General features: G+C 52.7%; 2 protein-coding genes across 5 annotated transcripts in view; one reads left to right on the plus strand and one right to left on the minus strand.

Moving 5' to 3' along the window:
• The window catches only part of DHRS7B (dehydrogenase/reductase 7B), a 60058-nt gene extending 48438 nt beyond the window's left edge, over nt 1-11620 (plus strand). For all 4 annotated transcript variants that reach the window (XM_025864075.2, XM_073881828.1, XM_073881829.1 and 1 more), the window contains 4 exons: nt 3886-4102; nt 4707-4799; nt 8466-8618; nt 10297-11620. In XM_025864075.2, the coding sequence (XP_025719860.2) occupies nt 3886-4102; nt 4707-4799; nt 8466-8618; nt 10297-10502 (669 nt within the window). In that variant the 3' untranslated portion in view covers nt 10503-11620. The remainder of the gene's footprint in view (nt 1-3885; nt 4103-4706; nt 4800-8465; nt 8619-10296) is intronic.
• Nucleotides 11621-11767: 147 nt separating this feature from the next.
• TMEM11 (transmembrane protein 11) overlaps nt 11768-20013 on the minus strand; it is a 17728-nt gene continuing 9482 nt past the window's right edge. Inside the window, exon 2 of the mRNA XM_025864077.2 lies at nt 11768-15846. Within this exon, the coding sequence (XP_025719862.1) occupies nt 15330-15846 (517 nt within the window). The 3' untranslated portion in view covers nt 11768-15329. The remainder of the gene's footprint in view (nt 15847-20013) is intronic.

Here is a 20013-nt window from a genome sequence, read left to right on the forward strand (position 1 = left end):
TGAAAATGGAATATGGAAATATCACAATATTATTATAGAACTGTCTATGTCTCCCTTCAATTCTGTTGACTTTTGCTTCATATATTTTGAGGGTCTATTATTAGGTACATAAACATTTACAGTAACTACATTTTTTTTTGCTATAACGAATACCTCTTTATTATCACAGGCTTACCTTATTTTATTGTGTTTCACTGTATTGTGCTTTGCCGATACGGTGTATTTTACAAATTGAAGGTTTTGTGACAAGCACATATTGATCTAGTCTATCAGTGCCATTTTTCCAACAGCGTTTGCACACGTCATGTCTCTGTGTCACATTCTGGTAATTCTCACAATATTTCAAACTTTTCCATTATTAATTTGTTATGGTGATCTGTGATCAGTGATTACAACTCACTGAAAGTTCAGATGATGGTTCACACTTTATAGCCATATTGTTAAATTAAGATACGTACGTTGTTTTGTTAGACAAAATGCTATTGCACACTAATAGACTATAATACAGGGTAAAGATAACTTCTGTATCTCCTGGGAAACCAGAAAATTCCTCTGGCTTGCTTTATTGAGATATTTGCTGTACTGTGGCGGTCTGAAACCAAACCTACAATGTCTCTGAGGTATGCCTGCACATAAGGTCCCTTTTTGTCCTTTTCTGATTTAAGCCTGTTTTGTCCGATATTGGTACAGCCACTCCAGCTCTCTTTTGGTTATTACTTACATGGAATAACCTTTTTTTCATCCGTTCACTTTCAGCCTAATTGTATCTTTGGATGTAAAATGAGTCTCTTAAAGACAGCGTATAGTTGGATTTTGAAAAAAAATTCCAGCTATCAGTGTTTTGATGAGAGAGTTTAAATGGTTTATATTTAAAGTAATTATTAGTAAGGAGGAACCTCTGCCATTTGGCTGTTTGTTTTCTGTGTGCTTTATAGCTTTTTCTGGTCCCTCACTTCCTGCGTTACTGTCTTTTGTGTTCAGTTGATTTTTTTGTAGTGAAATGTTTTTGATTTCCTTCTCATTTCCTCGTGTGCATATTTTATAGCTATTGTTGTGTGGTTTCTAAGGGGATTCATAGCATACCAAATTTTTGCTTTATGGCTATGTCCTCCCCCATTTCTGTTATTCACATCACCGGTTACATCTTCATACAGTGCTCGGCCCGTTAACAGATTAATAATATATATACAATGGAATATTACGCAGCCATCAAAAGGAATGAGATCTTGCCATTTGCAACGATGTGGATGGAACTGGAGGGTGTTATGCTGAGTGAAATAAGACAATCAGAGAAAGACATGTATCATATGACCTCACTGATATGAGGAATTCTTAATCTCAGGAAACAAACAGGGTTGCTGGAGTGGTCGGGGGTGGGAGGGATGGGGTGGCTGGGTGACAGACATTGGGGAGGGTATGTGCTGTGGTGAGCGCTGTGAATTGTGCAAGACTGTTGAATCACAGACCTGTACCTCTGAAACAAATAATGCATTATACGTTAAAAAAAAAAAAATAGGGGAAGAACGAAGGAGGGGGAATCGGAGGGGGAGACGAACCATGAGAGACGATGGACTCTGAAAACCAAACTGAGGTTCTAGAGGGGAGGGGGGTGGGGGGATGAGTTAGCCTGGTGATGGGTATTAAAGAGGGCACATTCTGCGTGGAGCACTGGGTGTTATGCACAAACAATGAATCATGGAACACTACATCAAAAACTAATGATGTAATGTATGGTGACTAACATAACATAATAAAAAAAAACTATAATAAAAAAATAATAGTTTTCAAACACATTTGTCTTTTAAATAAGGTAGAAAGTAAAAAGTGGAGTTACAAGCCAAAATTACGATAATAGTAGCTTTTATACTTGCCCGTGCATTTACTTTACCAGAGATCTTTACATCGTCTTCATATGACTTCAGGTTACCCTGACCAGCTTACTTTCATTTCAAACGTGAGGGACTCCCTTTAGCATTTCTGGCAGAGCAGGTCTACTGGTAACTAGCTCCCTCAGCTTTTGTTCATCTGGGAATCTTAATTTCTCCCTCATTTTCGAAGGGTAGTTGTGCCAGATACAGGATTCTTGGTTGACAGGTTTTTTGTTTTTTTTTTCTTTCCACCCTTTTATCAACCCACTGTCTTCTGGCCTCCAAGGTTTCTGATGAGACATCAGCTCATCATCTTACTGAGAATTCCTTTTATGTTAGAGTAGTTCTCTCTTGATGTTTTCAGGATTCTCTCTCTCTCTCTTTTTGTCTTTTGACAGTTTGATTATAATGTGCCTCCGTATGGGCCTCTGAATTTATCCAGTTTGGTGTCAAGCTTCTTGAATGTGTAGTTTTCATGTCTTTCATAAAGTTTAGGAAGTTTTCAGCAATTATTTCTTCAGATGTTCATTCCGCCCGTCTCTCTGTCTCTTCTCCTTCTCAGATTCCCACAGTGTGTTTATTGACACTTGATGATGTCCCACAGATCCCTTAGGCTCTGTTTACTTTTCCTCATTCTTTTTTCTTGTTCTCAGGCTCAGTAATTTCAGTTGTCCTTTCTTCTGTTCCACTGCTTCGCTCTTCTACTTGCTCAAATGTGCTTTGTATACTTGTAGTGTATTTTCCATTTCGGAAGTTGTACTTTGAGCTCCAGAATTTTTTTTATAATTTGTTTCTTTGATGGCATTTCTTTAATGATACTCATTTTGTTTATACATCAATTTCCTGCCTTTGTCCATGTCTTCCTTTAGCACTTTGAGGATCTTTTAAGACATTTGTTTTAAAAATCTTTGGTAAGCTCATCGTCTGGGCTTCCTCGGGTATGTTTTCTGGGGACTTATTTATATTTTTGAATATCAAAACAACAGGTGTTAACTACTTTACTTTAACTACTAAACCACAGGTGTTAACTACAGGTTTAAATCTACTGAAAACCATTTTAGCCAGTGGTGGTTAGAATAATTCAACTTGCCTCCACGCCGCACCTCAGTGATCCATCACCAGAACACAACCCTGATTTTTAGAAGACAAGGTCCTTATTGCCTATTTTGGCTCCCTCACGCTGCCCCAGAAGTATGGGTTTTCCTACAGCTGCCTGCCACAGGAAATGGGGATGGGGGATGGAAGCCTACCACCAAGGTGATAGCTAGAATGGACCAAAATTATGTATAATTTGCCAGGCAAGCACTGCCCTGCAATCTACAAGCATTCAGATAGACTCCAGAGTTCCAAAATTGTCACTTCAGAGAGTTTCTGCCAGTACAACGTCCAGGTGGAAAGACAGATTCCTGGCACTTCCAACTATGCCATCTTCTCTGATTTCACATCTCCACCGCTCCTTTTAATCTCTTGTTAAGCTCGTGTCCATTGGGAAGCCCTGTAAGTCAGATGGCTCAGTTATTCATTTCTCTAGCATCTTATACTTCTTCATGATATTCTTTACAGTTACAGAATTTGTCTCCCTCACTGGATGGTATGCTTCTGGAAGACAGGAACCATGTCTGTCTTGCTTTCTGCCCTGGCCCCAGTGTCTGGCACATAGGAGATATCTATAAAAAAGTTTCATGAACAAATGAACAAAAAGCACAGCCAGAGAAGGATAGCCCCCGTCAGGAGGGGCACTGTTCAGCGTCATGACGACGTACAGCACGGTGCTGGCCCGAGGTAGGGAGGGGAGCCTGGCTCTACTACTCATTTTCAGTTCAGGGGAAAAGTTGCCCAGGTCGGGTGTGAGCACCAGCGGCAGGAAAGCTCCGGGCCACATTTCTGCGGAAGAGAGGTGTGAGAAGCCTGTGTCACGTCACGCCCAGTAGGCTGCTCGCGGCACTCGGAGCAGGGACACGTGGCTCACATGCCTGTCACTCTGAGGGTGCATCTGGTTTCTGTCCTGTTTGACCAGGTGCAGACACACCGGCCTTACACGGTGACCTTTGACCTCGCCGACCCTGGGGCCATTGTCGCAGCGGCGGCGGAGATCCTGCAGCGCTTCGGCCACGTGGACGTGCTCCTCAACAACGCCGGCATCAGCTACCGCGGCGCCATCGTGGACACCGCCACGGACGTGGATAAGAAAGTCATGGAGACGAACTACTTTGGCCCAGTTGCTCTAACAAAAGGTAATAGTCCTGAAGTAAAAGCAAAAAGACCACTGTATGGCGGCAGCCTTCGTACTTTACTGGATTGCTTTTGGGCCCGATGTTGCCCGTCTCCGTCTGTTTTACCCTGGAATGGGTGTGGGCATTACAGCTTGGGGGTTTGTTCTCTCCAGGCTTCCCTTTGCATTTTCTGTATCTGCCTTCTAGCCTTAAACCAGGGTGTTCTCCTCGGTGACAGCTTATCTGCACAGCATTGCATCCGTTTCCACGGGGTTTGGAAGCCCATACAAAGTGTGGACATTTTTGTGCCCAGCCACAGATATCACTCAAGGGGAGAGGCTCTCCCTAGAGAAGGGGACCGAGCTGACCTTTCGGAGGGACTGGGCTTCTGCCTGCCTCCCTCCTCGCCTCCTTCCCACTGTCTGCTGGCCTCCTCCCTCCTGCTGGTGGTCTGCTGGGTGCAGGAGGCCTGAGACTTCCAACCCGCGTGGTGCTCCCCGCGGAGCCGCTTTCCCTGTCCCCTCCCTGGCTCTGAGTGCACACAATAAGCGAGGTCACCTCCTGTCAGCGTTAGCTGCGTGACCACAAGAAAAGTCGTCTCTAAGTCTCCGCTGTCTGTCTCTAGCACTCCTGCCCTCCATGATCAAAAGACGACAAGGCCACGTTGTTGTGATCAGCAGCATCCAGGGCAAAATCAGCATTCCCTTCCGATCAGCATGTGAGTACTCCCTGATCCCTCCCCTGTGTGCTCTTCCTTATTGTTTTCTCAGGATTATAAAAATAGCACGTTTAGTATGCAGAATTCAGACACTAGAGAGACATTCAACACAGGGTGTGAGGGGGCCTGACGAGAATGCGCTCTCCTGAGCAGAATGGCTGGGTTCAAATCCCAGCTCTACTCCTTACCCCCTCTACGTGACCTTGTGCAAAGGTCCCTCCTGCTCTGTCCCCCAGTCTTCATCTGCAGAAGGGAGACGGGCCGGTCCCAGCCTCGGAGGGCCGCCAGACGACTGTGGTAGTCTGCGAGGGCCATGCGTGCAGCGCTGGCCTGGCCTAGGTGCCGCACGTGCGTCAGCCACTAGCTCGTTACCGCTTTTCACCGTGGACACGCAGGCACTTCCACGTCATCACTCTGCAGCACATGCCTCCCAGCTTCTTTCCCGTGATCAAACATTCAAACATGGGATCACATTATACGTACTGTTTCGCGGCTTGCTTATTCCACTCGACGAGGCAACTTTCCATATCAACACCCGCAGTTCACTGGATCCTCTTAGGTGGGTATGTAGTAATGCATTGAATAGATGTGACGTGAGTGATTTAGCCATTTTTCTGGACACACGAGGATTACTTTCCCTTCAGTTCTTGACCAGTAGCAATGATGTGCTACCCAGAATATCCTAAAATACTTCCATCTCTGGTCACTCATGGGAGGGTCTCCAAAAAGTGGAAAATAGTAAGTACGACCAAAAACTAGAACTGCCGATTGACTTCCAGTTCACACTGTCACCTCCATGTGCGTGTGACCGCACCAGAAGTTTGAGATCTCGTTTCGCCCGTCTGCCTGCCTTCCTGTTGTACCAGCAAGCAAACACGGGGGGGTGTTAACAGATTTTAAAGGTGATTGCACAAACTGCCCCCGGAGCTCCGTTCTTTGCTCCACCCTCTGCAAGACTGACCTGTAGCAGCCTCAGCTGCTCTCACCGCCTCCAAGCGCTGGCCTCTGCCTCACGCAGCTGCAGACTTGGCAGCGAGGGAAGGGAGAGCAGAGCTGCGTCAGCATTTTGAAAGGACAGTCGCAGACATCCAGCTGGATGACACGGCGCGGCTGAACTGGAACTTTCACAAAGACACCCTCTCTCTCTCAAGAGCGGACCCCCTGCTCTGCCTTGTGGTTCTAGTTGCATGTCCTTGGGCAAGTAATTTAGTTTCTCTGACTACCCGCCTCCATTTCCTTGCTTGTTAAGAGACCGACAGCTCTCATACACACTCCACAGAGATGTGTTAAAGATGAAATGAGACATCTGGAGATGGCAAGTCCTTTGTGAATTGGGAAGCACCCCAGCCATATTTGTGTCTGTGCTGGTTACTTCCCTGTTTGCCGGCGTTCTCTTTCAGCTCCGACAGCACAGGACACCTACCGAAGGCAGCTCCAGTGGTCCAGGAATGAATAGAATCACAAATGAGAACGCAAGTGAGCTAAAATGTTGATAATAGGTAAATCAGGGTAAAGGCAAGCTTCCAGCCTTTACTTTGATTTCATCTCTGAATTTTGTTCTCCGCTTGGCCTGTGCCTGTAGTAGGTCACACACAGTTGGTCTGGGCACTCCCTAACAAGCAGACCGAATGTGGCAGCATGCCTGGGCACGTTGGTTGATCCTGGTGAGCAGCAGTCTTCTCGTCTCTGAAATGGGAGAGCCGCTCTCCCGGTCTCCCACTGCTGTCATGAGAACCAAGTGAGATGATCTGGGTGGCGTGTCGAGCCCCGTGCCCTGCGGCTCGGCGGGCTCCCTGTTGCCAGCCGTGAGTTGCCAGGACCTACGGCCTGAGACTCCGTGAGACCAGTCAGCAGGGTGTGGCCTTCTTTATTTTTTTTTTTAAGACTTTATTTATTTATTTGACAGAGAGAGAGAGAGAGAGAGAGACAGCGAGAGAGGGAACACAAGCAGGCGGAGTGGGAGAAGGAGAAGCAGACCTCCCGCGGAGCAGGGAGCCCGATGCGGGGCTCGATCCCAGGACCCTGGGATCATGACCTGAGCTGAAGGCAGACGCTTAACGACTGAGCCACCCAGGCGCCCCCGGGTGTGGCCTTCCATTCTGGGGGACCCCCAGGATGACTCTTCTCAGTCCTTGGGCCTGGGCTACCCCCCTGGGATCACAAGTGATAGGAGAAGCTCTCCACCTGCCTACCCACAAACTATGCCATCAGCCCCCAGCAACCTGGCCCCAAGCGAAGCTGCTGGCCTCAAGCTGCTGCAGTGAGTTCCGACCCTGGAATTTCTCATGTGACTCGCTGGGACACTTCCTTGCTGCTTCCCTTCCTGTTTTCTTGGCCGATGGATTCCCCTTCCCTAAGACTAAAACATTTAGAAGTCTGAATGGGAGGAAACTGATTTTCAGTGGAGATGCCATGTGTTTTCCAAGAATGTCATTGTCCGGTCACCGTGTCCCCTCGCAGAGCACCTGTCAGCATGTTTGGAGCCATGGCTGAAGAGCAGCCGTGGCTCAGTGGCTCCCAGGGGAGCAAGCTCAGTAGCTTTTCGCAGTGGAGGGCCCCTCCACGGAGGTCTGTCAGACTATAAATACGTAAGAAAGCCAGGCATGGATTTCATACACACACTCCCAGGCCTGCAGGGATGCCCCCTGGTAGCGCTGCTTCAGTGACAAAACCTGGAAACCACCCACAAGGTCCCGTGGCTCGGGCCGCTTCTCTGGTCCCATGACCCGTGGAAGCATGGCGGGCCTGTATGGGCAACACAGAGACTGCTAGCTCTGCGCCACTGGGTGAAGAAAGCTACTTGCAGGAATAATATAAACGGTTTGAGCTCACAAAAAATTCTTTATATGAACACAGGATATGTAAAGAGTCAGTCCTGAGAAACCGAAAGCATAGGTGACCTCTGGAGAACGGAACTGGAAGACAGAAGGAAGACCTTCATTTTTTACTTCAAATCCTCCGTCCTGTGTGAATGTTTTACCTAGTAGGCATTAATTTTTTTTTTTTTTTAAACTCCTAACGTTAGAATAATTGCAGATTTCAGGGCACCTGGGTGGCTCAGTTGGTTGAATGTCCGACTTGTGATTTCTGCTCAGGTTCTGATCTCATGGGGCGGAGCTCAAGCCCTGCGTTGGGCTCCGTGCTCAGCGGGGAGTCTGCTTGAGGTTCTCTCCCTCACCCTCTGCCCTGCCCGCCCCCTCACACTCTCACACTCTCTCTAAGATAAATAAATACATCTTTAAAAAAAAAAAAGAATTTTGATTTAAAGAAAACTCACAGGAACATTACAAAGAACTCCCATGGCCCCTTCATACAGATTCCCCAATTGTTAACATTTGACCGTATTTGCTTTATCCTAGTGTGTGTGTGTTGTGTGTATGTATGCACATGTGTGTGTATATAAAATTTCTAGGTTTTTTTTCCTGACCCACTGGAAAGAAGGTTGGAGACATGACACGCCTTTACTCCTACACAGTTCAGGGTATTTCCTGAGAACAAGGGTACAATACGCTTCCCTAACTCAGGAAATGAACGCTGCCTTAATACCGTAATCTTAAATTGTAGTATCAGTTTTTAAATAAAAGAGAATGAACGGGAATGAATCTGTGGGCCTGTCTGTCCCAGGCCCTCTCCCTCACCTGTGTGTCTGGCTGTGAACCTTTGCAGATGCGGCCTCCAAACATGCAACCCAGGCATTCTTTGACTGTCTTCGTGCCGAGGTGGAGCAGTATGAGATCCAGGTGACTGTCCTCAGCCCTGGCTACATCCACACCAATCTCTCTCTCCATGCCGTCACTGCCGACGGGTCCACATACGGAGGTGAGGCCCTGCTTTCTCTTTTGTTCCATGAAAAGCTGTTGGTTGGCCACAGTGCGGTGTGCCTCTCTTCCCTGATGATTCTTTGGTTATTTTCATTTGCAATGTAATTTTTCAAACCAAAAACCTTGATGTGTGGGTATTGGTTAATACGTACTGTTGATTAGTGGTCATTTACCACGAGCCATCCTTAGCCTGAGCATCACCATTGCGGCTGTTGGAACAGGGTCCCTGGTGGCCAGGACTGTGAGTCCTTTGAAGGACTTGGAAGGCCAAGCTTCCAAATTAAAGTAAATTAAAGTAAAATGAAAGTGGATTAACTTCATGGAAAGTAGGGGTTGCTTGACCCAAAATACTCCCCACCCAGTGTGCTTGAGAAATGACTGATTTCAGGGTGCTCAAAGGAAAGAGTGCAGCCTTCTGGGGTGAGGCTATGGGTGCCGGTCTCAGTCTCCAGCTTGCTTCAGCCAAAGACATGGTGAGCTGACATGCAGTCAGCACTAGTGGGCCGAACGGCCTGGCCCCCAGCCTCCCAGGTCCGCTGCGCCACGCGTGCTGTCGATGGGGGGGCTGGCTCTGCTTCCCCATGCTTGCACGGCCCCACCTCTCTGAGAAGTGACCTGCCATGTCCTGCCTCCCTGAATGTGCCCTCTTGGGCCTGTGCTCTGGTGTTCAGCAGGGGCCTGCAGGTCCTACACCCCCCACCCCCAGCCAGACCTGAACCACGACTGTGCGGGCCCTGGATAGCTGCTCACTCAGCAAGTCAGCAGGAACCATACAGAAGCATTGAGTCAGAGAGGTTCATACTTATTTATACCTAGAAGAATCCTTTTTTAACAATTCTGTCTGTGACATTTAAAAGTAAGCAACGGTCAGAAACTTCCTATTCTGTGTTTACAGCAGCACGGTGAGAACAGATACCGGTGAGGAAGCTCATGCAGTTTGGACAGCTCACCGGTGGTGGCAAATGGCCTGTGCTGGTGGCCTCTCTTCTCCGCCCGCCAGCTAGCTCTACTTTGTGAGCAAAATTGTCAGATTACTAGGAAGGAATGTTGGTGTTAACCAGCCAAACACCTCCTAAACTCCCTGCAGCTGTCTGTAACACCGCAAACAAACCAAGGCTTTCTTACTGGTTCTTGTCCAGTTAACATGTGGCGGGGGAATTGTGACATCTGTTCCTGAGTTACTTCACTCTCACGGCGGTGGGCGCTCCTAGTCTTCTCTCGTCCCCCGTCTGGCAGACCTCAGGCCCAGCTACTCAGGACCAACTCAGCACCACACCATCCTGTGGTGTTGGTTCCAGTGGACAGTTCCCAAGGCCTGGAATCACTGTGCGTGAAGGGCTCACTCTGTGGGACCCCGTGCGGCCTGGCCTTCGGCCTTTGTCACGGGCTACCAGTTCCTGCGCGCTGAGGGGGCTCGTCTGCCTCGTTCCCGTGTCTCACCCGCATTCCCCTTCCCCGCTCACACACACCGACCTGCAGACGGCTTCCTCATTTCTCGGGAGTACAGACTAGTCAGGGGTGGTGGCATACCATGTTCCTCCCAACAGGCGGTGGAAAGAGCTTCGTGGTGGGAAATTCAGCAAACCCAGCTGACACTGGTCCATGTCTGCTCAAGTCCTTGAGAGAGGGACTTCTGCTTTCTGGTTCATGACTTTCTTTTGTTTTGTTTATTTTAGTTATGGACAAGACCACGGCCCAGGGCCGGAGCCCTGTGGAGGTGGCCCGAGATGTTCTGGCTGCCGTGGGGAAGAAAAAGAAGGAGGTGATCCTGGCCGACCTGTTGCCTTCCTTGGCCATTTATCTGCGAACTCTGGCTCCTGGGCTCTTCTTCAGCCTCATGGCCTCCAGGGCCAGAAAGGAGCGGAAGTCCAAGAACTCCTAGTGGCGCGTCCGAGCTGGGCTAGGGAGCAGCACCTGGCTGGGTGCAGCTCCTCCACAAGGGACGGCTGCGTTTGTTGAGACCTTACTGGATATTTGTCTTATGGGTGGGAGAGATGGAACACACACTTCTGAAGACCCCCGGCCGGGCCCCTGCTAACAGAATGAGAACCAAAGGGGGCAGCCAGCTTCGTAGGGGTGAGGGGTAAACCTTAAGGAACAAATGTGGAGCTGGGTTTAAACTAAGACTCTGAAATAAATGAGCAGAACGGCTAAGAGTTGTAGTCCTCGAGGGCTGCCAACACCATGCCTCCTTTGAAATCCAGCCTCAGCCAGCGCCTAGAAAGTGTTTCAGTCTTGAAGACGGAAGACATCCTGACGTCACATGACCCACTTCTCATATTTGACTGATCTGGATCACACACGAATGGTTTTGGCAGAGTCACCTACAGCACTCGAGGGAGCAGGCTGTCCTTTGAAGAAGCTCTCATCCGTAGCCACGGTCAGGGTCCTACAGTCCGTCATCCAACACAACAAATGGGCTCCTGCGTGTTCCGTCTTTCCACATAACCCAAGTGATGCTGGCTTTAGTACCTCAAAGGAATTCCCTGGTTTCCCTGTGCACTCTCGCCTGAAGCCGTGTAGACCAGGCCCCACTCCAGGCAGAAGATGAGTGTACAAGGACATGGCAGCCAAAAGGGAGAGGCAAAGCACCCGGATGGTCCCGCAGATCTCTAGGAAGTGAGACTCCGAAGCCCGGTGCGCTGGGGGGGGAGGGGGGGGGCGGTTCTTGAGGCCGCAGCTGGGCCCCCGGTGACAGAAGTCATTTGTTAGCTCTGCCTGTTCGAGTGGGGCCAGAAGGGATGCCCGCCGCCACGTTTCTGATTTATGAAAAATACATGGTTGAAGTTCAGTGAGTAAATCAACATCATACCTGAAGTTTAGGATGAAACTTTTCCTCTTATCGAGGCTGAAAGTGGAAATTGTGGGTGTTTTGTATGGCTTCCCCGACGTGGAGTAAAAATGCCCCAGCGCGTCGTCGTGGCACCCTACGCCGTATCCTGGCCCTGCAGAGCTTGTATCTTAAACAGCTGTCCCTGCAATAAAAATGGCCAAAGCCAACCTGTGGTGAGTGTTTGAGGCTGTCGAGTTTCCCGGGAGCAGGACGAGGCGTGGGGCATTAGCTCCGGTGACCTTCCCCAGCGCCCAGCGCGGCCTGGACGTTGCAGGGGCCCGTGGTGGAAGCGTGGGTCCGGACATACGGGGCGGCTCCCTGTTTTCCGCAGAAAGCACCTGCTCCACCCTAACGGGGGAGAGAACGATCTTCCTGTTCACGTCAGGGCCGTCAGAGCCAGGGAAGAGGTGGGCCCACGACAGCCGTGGCGGCCACTCTAAAGCCTACTCTGAGATGGAATAAAATTGCCCAGTGCCCAGCACGTCCTCGGGAAAGGCAGTGACAGAGGAAGCTGTGCGTCCAAACGGGAACGACAGAACAGCTCTCCTCGGGCACTCAGCTGACTGGCACTTTCAGCGGGGCCCGGATCCAGGTGCTGTCCTTTTCTCTCCGTTAAACAGAACGGGCAGCAACTGGACACGATGTGACCTGCTGTCCTCTAAAGAACACATGCTCAGCAGGCACACGGGTCGGTCATCAAAACACGGCACCCACTCCGCTGCGGAGGGTGTTGCTGTGGGGCTCACTGGGGCGGCGGCTGGGGGCCCGCCGAGCCCCGACTCAGGCGCGGGTCCGTACGCGGAGCTTGGAGCAGACACAAAGGGTCTCTTAACCTACACACGACCCCTGGGCCCGATTCCAAACCACTGGATGTTCATTTACCTCCTATTTTTAAAAGACTCACACTCACTTTCTTAAACTTACTTTAGAAACTTTATATTCTGCCGTATCAACAGCAAATGGAACACAACCAATCATTAAAATCTAGCTACCTGCGGCCGGCTGGCAGACGCTGTCCGAGGCCCAGCCAGCTGCTCCTGAGGAGGTGGGCAGTATCAGAGAGGTAGTAGAGATGAGCTCCCGCCGCACAGATGCTCCTTTTGGCCTCGGAAACGAGGGAGAGGCCTAAGGAGGGCCAGCGACGTCAGTGTTCTGGAACGTCCCCCTGGAGGGCGCGCTGGCGTGAAGGCGGGGCTCCCCGGCCTGGGAGGGCGAGCCCCCCCCCACACACACACACTGTGCCCCCGGCCAGGACCCCACTCTTGCTTTCAAGCCGGTGTTTGAATATGAACATCTGCCACCAGGGGCGGGGTGGTGCTCCTGTTGCCGGTTCTCTTTTCTGTCCTCAAGGGTTTGTCCCCTCCTCTCCCCCCCCCCCCCCCCCCCCCGTGGATTGTGGGTAGGTTGGGAAAGCTCTGCATTGGTTCTGCCTGCACATCAAGTTCAAAGGCACTGTCCGCTCTGCTCTGTGGGCCTCCTGGAGTTTCCCGGGCCGAGGGCAGAAGCACGCGCACTTGGGCTGCGCGCCCACGTCGGTGTGGAAAGCACAAGCACATGAGTTTCCATCCAGCAGCGCTGCACATCTGTGCGCGGCTCCCGGGTGGTCAGACGGAACAGCCCGCGCGCGCTGCCTGCCACCTGCAGGCTCCCAGGGACGCCGCTTCCCTTCCCTTCTTCATGGGGCACCGCAGCTGCTGAACCAGATGTGAACGCTTGGGAGGGAGCGGACAGGCTAAGGAGAGAGCCAGTAAGTAAGTGTTGGCCGGGGTCTGCTCCTCCGCATTTCTCGATGAGCTGACCTTTCTAAAGGCTCTTTGCTCTTCTCTGAAACTGGGGTGAGAGTGGGCACTTCAAGCAAGACTCCTGTAATTGGGTTACTGGCGCGATGCATTGACGGACGTGGGCGCACACAGGCCTGGTGTGTGGACCTCGCAGGCAAGGGCCAGCTGACTCGGCCTGTGTTTCCCATGTCAAGGGCCCTGCGGCACGTCACCGAGGAGTGTAACCCGCTCGTCTGTGACGGGTAATTAGAAAGGCGGGAGAAACAGAGAAGCCTTCCAGGCGCCGGAGGTGTGGGCCTGCCGCTCTCCTTCCCAGCCAAGCTGGGCCGCTGCTCACGTAGGGAGGCCTAGAGCACCAAAGTCCCGCTCTGCGGTCCGCGGCAGGCCTGAGTCCTCCACCTTGGCAGGGGACATGGAACTGCGGTGGTATTTCAGAATCTCGGCTAGTCCACCCGACAAGAATCACTTTGTTCAGCGCAGCTGGAGCCAGCCTGTTTGCACTTGGCTTCTATTCCCGGTGAGGACTTCTGCTTAGCTGACCCGACCGAGACGGCTACTGCTTGTCGGCTCCCAGCCACCTCCCCCATGAAATCTGGTTTGCAGGCAGAGCATGGGGCTCCCTTTCCAAATCTGCGCCATTTATTACAAGACACCTGCCATTCGTGCCCGGCTGGCCTGGGAGCCAGCAGTCAGACACCCAAGGGGTTGCGGGCTCTGCACGTTGAGACCCTGTGTCTGGGACCACTACCGATCGAGCATTGTTGCCGATGGCCAGACTGCCATGTAAGCTACAGTGTGCCCCCAGCACCATCTTGCCACCCAGCTTTCACCTGAGTGATTAGTATTTCTAGGCCTCTTGGAATTGAAGTTGTTCAAACTCTGTGGACCACGGTCCATGGTGAAGTCTTTCAAAAGCGCTGGATCTCCCCTTACAATAAACGGACCAATCGCCCACTTGAGCTCCTTGACGCCTTCCCACGTACCCCTTCATTATTCTCTGGTATCAGATCTTCCCGGTGTGGCCTTTAAAACTAGACTGCTTCTTAAAGATGGACCCTTCAGAAGGAAGTGCCATGTAGCTCTTCAGGGGGGACTGAGAGCAGGTCTCAGGAAGGTTGCAGGTAAGGCGGGGGACCTGACATCCTTACGGAAGGGAAGATTTTTGAATTACCCAACACCTTCGAGGGATATGGAGGAAGGGGTGCGACACGCCCTCTGCTGTGAGGGAGGGGCGCGGGACCGGCTCCTGTGGAATGGGACTGCTGGGAGGGGCACTGGGCTCCAACTCGGGGTCCACATCAGGAACAGCTTCGATGCTTTGAAAACATACAGGCGTTCACCCGTGGGGCCTTCCAAATCAGAATCTCTGGACAGGAGGTCCCAGGCCTCAGTTCTCCACGTGGCCCCGCACGCAAACCCGGTGACCTCTAGGCCTCGTCACCGGGTCCTGCCACGTCCCCGAATGGCATTTAGCGGTGCCCGCCTTGAAAACGAGGCCGGCATGCGGTGAGACCGCTCTGGGCGGGGTCTGGGCCGGCCTCATGCACAAAGGCCTGTTCTTGCCGCGGACGGTGGCACCAGGCCACAGCAAGGAGCAGGGCTGGTGGGCTCGCGTGGTGCCCACAGCTCCCACGAGCAAGCGCCCGCCGGCAGCAGCTGCAGGTGGTCATGGACACAGCGGACACCTGAAGTTGAAATTCTCATAATTTTAATGGCCAATAGCTTCTGGTTGGCTCTGGATGGTACAGTTAAACAACAGACGTAAAGACCTCCCCCCCGCCCCACAAGCGCATTCATACCCCCTCAGTAGCGTTGCTGCTGTCCACACTCCACCGCCCGCTCAGACTCCCACAGCGCAGACCCCCTGTGGGTTCTGGAAATCCACATCTTAGTGTAATGAGTTGAAAAACCCTTGGTACACCTGTGATCTGTGTTATTTTTTTTTTTTAAAATAACAAATATTAAACGAAACCCCTTCCCAGGCTCTGCCGCCCCATGGAGCAAAAACTGTTACTGGGGCCATCTGCATACTCGGGGTGGGGGGGGGAGTCTCTCGTGGGCTGGGTCATTTGCTTCTCTCCCCGTCCTACTGAGATCATACGGCATAGAGTTCGTAAATCTTCTTTACACAGTACACCAGGGCGGCCAGGGCTATTGTGTTGTGCAGTCTCTTTCTGTGCAAGTCGTCCTTCCGGACCAGCACCACGGGGGTGGAGGAAGTGAGTGTGTGCAGGGGCAGGCGGGACAGTTTATAGGCGTCGTACTCCACTTGGTACTTGCAGCAGGGGTCAAACTGCCAGGAGATCCCGTACAGGGTGCAGCAGGCCAGGCTGAGCACGCCAGCAGGCAGGGAGATGTAGTGGGAGTAATCTAAGGGCAGGGCCAGCGGGGTGAAGAGGCACGCGGTGCCCGCCAGCACGGCGGTCTTGTGCAGGCAGTTGCCCACGGTGATCCAGCGGGCCGTCTCGTCGCCGATGCGTGTGGGCTCGATCACGATGTACTTGTACTGGGCTTCCAGGGCCTGCTCCAGCTCGTACTCGAACTGGTCTTGGGCGTTCTCCCCATTGTAGATCTCGTGCACGATGTAGCAGTCTGTGGCCGACAAGCTCACCCTTGGGGCGGGGGGGGAGAAAGAGGAGACGGTGAGACAGGCCGAGAAGCGCACACCCCGCCTCTGCGCCGAGACGCTGGGGACAAGTCCGTGGCCCATCAGAGAGCCCGCGCTCGTGAGGGCACCACGTCTCGCTTATGTTTTGATCTTCCCTGGAACCCGATATACCAGGTAGTCACTAAAGAATTTTTTTTCCCCCCTCAGAGAAAATGGTGAAATGTAGAGAGACACGGGGGGAGGAGTACCCAGATCCCTAAGGACATGACCACCTGCACTGTGTACCGGGCCCGGCGGTTAGCCCAAGGCCGCGCACGGACAGAGCTGAGTGTGCACAGCAGCCCCAAGGAAGAAAGACCGTTTCGGCGCAGAATCACACCCACACAGAGGCCTGAGGTCGGCTGGATGAAGCGGGCCCTTGGTTAACCAGAGCAACGCGAGGGGGAGGACTCTTCGATGGAAACCAACAGACCCAAGGCCGATAGTGCCAAACGCTCTGCCCTCGGCAAGGTTCAAAAGTCGTCATCCCTGTGCTGCAGAACAGAAGACCGACAGGGCCATCTTCACCTCGGATGACCGAGAACAAAACTCCTCCGGCCGTCACGGGAGGACGAGGTACACAAAGCACCCGAGGCCGAGAGCCCCGAGAACACCAGCACACAGCTTAGAAAAAGAAGCCCTCTGACTTAATTAGGAAAAGACAAGGCCTCGAGAACCGTGACAGTGAAATTCAGTGTGAAGGGGGTGACATGAAGGGCCCCTAGAGGTTCCCACCCATTCTGACCCTGTGCCTCCAGGACTCTGTATTTATTGCCAGTGAAGCTCCTCTCACTCACATAAAAAACACTGCGCACGAAGCCCCACTTCAAGTGGCTGAGCTGATCCAACTCCCCCCCCCCCCCCGGGACTAGGGATGGGTGACCTGACCCTCACCGGTGGAAGACAAATCTGGAGGCTCAGGGACGGCTCAGCTGTGAACCATGGGCCCCGGGGGCATTTTAGGCGGTTTCGGGATTCTACTGACGTCTCTCCGGTGCAAACTTCGTATCCAAAGCAGAATCTTTCCACACCCCTGATGGGCAAACCTAAATATAGACCTGTACACGCCTTGTCATTTCCATTTGGCTTGTTTCAGCCTGTCCAGATCTTTCTGAAATTCCATACCGCCGGCCAGCGTATACAGTTTCTCCTAGTTTTATGTTCTCAGTTCATCCAGTAAAAAGCCTTCTTTATACCAGTCTCCGAGGGGGACACTGCGAGACACAGCTCCTGAAGCTGGATCAAGTCACTTAACCCTCTTACCAGGCAGTGCAGAGCACCCTCCACGTGCCTCGGTGAAAAGCAGCCCCTTCCCTTCAGCAGCCCCTGGGCCCTGGGCTGGTCAAACCATCACAAAGGACAGGAGGTCCAGGGGCACCCGTCTCGCTCTGGTGCTCACTGCTCCCCGCGCCCAAGCCCACGCCCCTCTGACTGGGGCTCCGGGCAAGTGTACTGAGCCATACAAAGGTGATCGCAGCCCACCACCTGAGGTCTGATTGCCCAACGAGTAAGCACAGCCCTAAGTGCTCAAGGACACAGGGCCATCAGCTCCCCACATCCCGGGCACGCACACTCAGCAGCCGCTCCGAGGAGAGCAACAGGGGAGCCGGGGCTCAGAGCTTCCTCGTCAGGGACTGTGCACATTAAGGACAAGTGAAGGCTTTTAAAACAAGGTCACCCCAGAACCTCTAGGCCCTAGCCCTCGTTCAAAGATGAAAATGACACGTCAGGTGTGGTGAAAACTGCACTGGCGGGGGTATGCCTCAAGGGAAAAGGACAGGTGATCAGAGCCCTCCTTCCAGTTATTACTCCCAGGCAGGATCCAACACGATAAAAGCTACCTTTAGCCAACAAGTAAGCAAATCTAAGAGGCAGAGGGTTTCACTCTGTTAGAAAAACAACTGCTCAAATACTCTCCCCGAATAGTCTCCCCGTGGTTGCATCGGAAAGTCACTGGTAATGCGCCCCCAAGCGCAGGGGGGAGGGGCCTCCGTTCCCAGGTGGGAAGGACTTCAGCAAAAGGCACTGGCTGGGACTTGGGCAGAGGGAACTCTTTATTCTGAAAAAGTAACTGTACTGAAGCTGGGCTCAGGGGAGCCTCCTAATTAAAGCACAGGCCCTAATTAAACGGTGTGCACTGGGGAGAAGTCGTTCCCTGGGGGTCGGACAAGCAGCCTCCTAAACACGGGACATTGCCAGAGCAGCTACGGTGGGCCAGTAGGGAGCCAGTAGTCAGGGCCGCCTCCCCAGGAGGAGTTAACGAGGTGCTTCCGGAAGAATCCACCGGAAGTTGATGCAAGGGGAAAAGGAGGGCTTTCCCCTTCAAGGCCTCCATTTGGTTTGAATTCAGGGAGGGGAGATGGAACTTGTTTCAGTTCTCACTCCCAGGCAGGGTCTCACGCTGGCTGGATAAGTCACAGCCGCAATGGAAGTCACTGGCCACGGGCCGACTGGCCCCGTGTGCGCAGGACCAGGGAGAGGACTCGCTCCCAGGGCAGCTCCGACTTCCCTTGTGTTCTCCAGGTGTGAGGACGAGGCGCTTCCGAGTCAGTGCGTGTCCCCACCGACTACCCCACTGACTACCAGAGCGAGGCCAGGGATGCCCTTCTGGCCACGAAGTCCCTCCAGAACTTTCAAACCAAAACGTGGGTGTCAGCGTTGGGATCACAGAATGTTCCTGCCCAAAGCCCAAGTCTACCTTAGTACACAGTGCCCTCTCTGCCCAGCAGATCGGAGGCATCCTGAACGTCGTGAGGCCCAGTAAGAAAACGCCAGTTGAAACCCCAGCACCTGGAACCGGCCGCTCCGTTCTGGAAACACACGGGCGGGCAGATCGCACTTCGCCGTCCCCGAGGCCCCTGCCGCCCGTGCTTCTGCAGGCCCAGCTGGCATCCACAGCCACGCCGCCTGCGGGCCCCCCTCAAGCCCGACAGTGAAAGGCCACTACCCTCCAGGTTCCTGCCTCACTGCTGCCGCCCCGTGCCCGGCGTCAGGCCCGACAGCACAGGGACGGACAGTGAGTAGACACGGGCAGCGGGTCACCCTCTGCGTTCTGACCGCCACAGCGCACACGAGTGTGCTCATCCAGTACGCACACCCAGCCTTGCCAAAGCATGCCGCAGCTTCCTGAAGCCCCAGCGGCTTCCTGGGGGCAGGTCACCCCACTGCTACCCGTGACCATCCACCAGCTACCCAGAGTGTAAAATGAGAGCATCCGCCGCACCGAAGTCCCTTCCGGGCGCCTTCCAACGAGCCCGCCTCCGAAGCCAGCCCAGCCGCAGAGCTGCGCTCCCGGCCCCGACGCGCACGAATTCTGCTCTTAAAGCCAAGGCGCTGTTCCCAAACTCAGCACACACAGTCGTTTCACTGCGAAACGATCTAATCTGAAGTCGTGGGGACATTTCCAGGATTCCATACGCTATACACAGGAGACACAAAGGCTCAAAACGCGGGCACGCACGCACACAATCGGAGGCCCCACCTGTTAGAGGCCACCCATCAAGCGGTCAGCGTCTACTCCTTCCACCTGGGCTGTGGCAGCTGGGGTTCATGTCCCTGCAATTACAGGTTTTAATAGCTGCCTGGACCACTCGATTCAGTCCGCATGGTTGTCATGGGCTGTTACGTCACAAACCCGGTGGCCGAGTACTCCCAGGACAGGGCCGTGTCTCCCGCCACCGAGCTACTCCAGTCCCCACCCACGTGTGGCCTGCTTTTGTTTCCGGGTCACGTCACCCAACTAAGGAAGGAACCCAGTGGCCTTGAACAATTTTAGACCATCACCAGCCAACCCCTAACTTGAGCCCCGGTACACAAATGCAGATTAAAAAAAAAAAAAGCTAATTGGGAGTCTTTGGGGCTTCCTAAGAGACTATATTTTTACTTTTCATGACAGGTGTGACGTGAGCAGTAAGAGTGCATAGTACAGAGTTCATGTAGGGCTGGCTAGTGGTGCAGCTGGTTGAGCGTCTGGCTCTTGGTTTCAGCTCAGGTGGTGATCTCAGGGTCCTGGGATCAAGCCCTGAGTCGGGCTCTGCGCTCAATGCACAGCTTCCTTATCTCCTCTTCCTCTGCTCCTCCCCCCAACTTGGTGCGCGCTCTCTCTCTCTCAAATAAATCTTAAAAAAAAAAA

Source organism: Callorhinus ursinus, unplaced genomic scaffold (assembly GCF_003265705.2).
Source record: "Callorhinus ursinus isolate GAN/ISIS: 27379988/994484 unplaced genomic scaffold, GSC_fseal_2.0 scaffold43, whole genome shotgun sequence".
Lineage (NCBI taxonomy): Eukaryota > Metazoa > Chordata > Mammalia > Carnivora > Otariidae > Callorhinus > Callorhinus ursinus.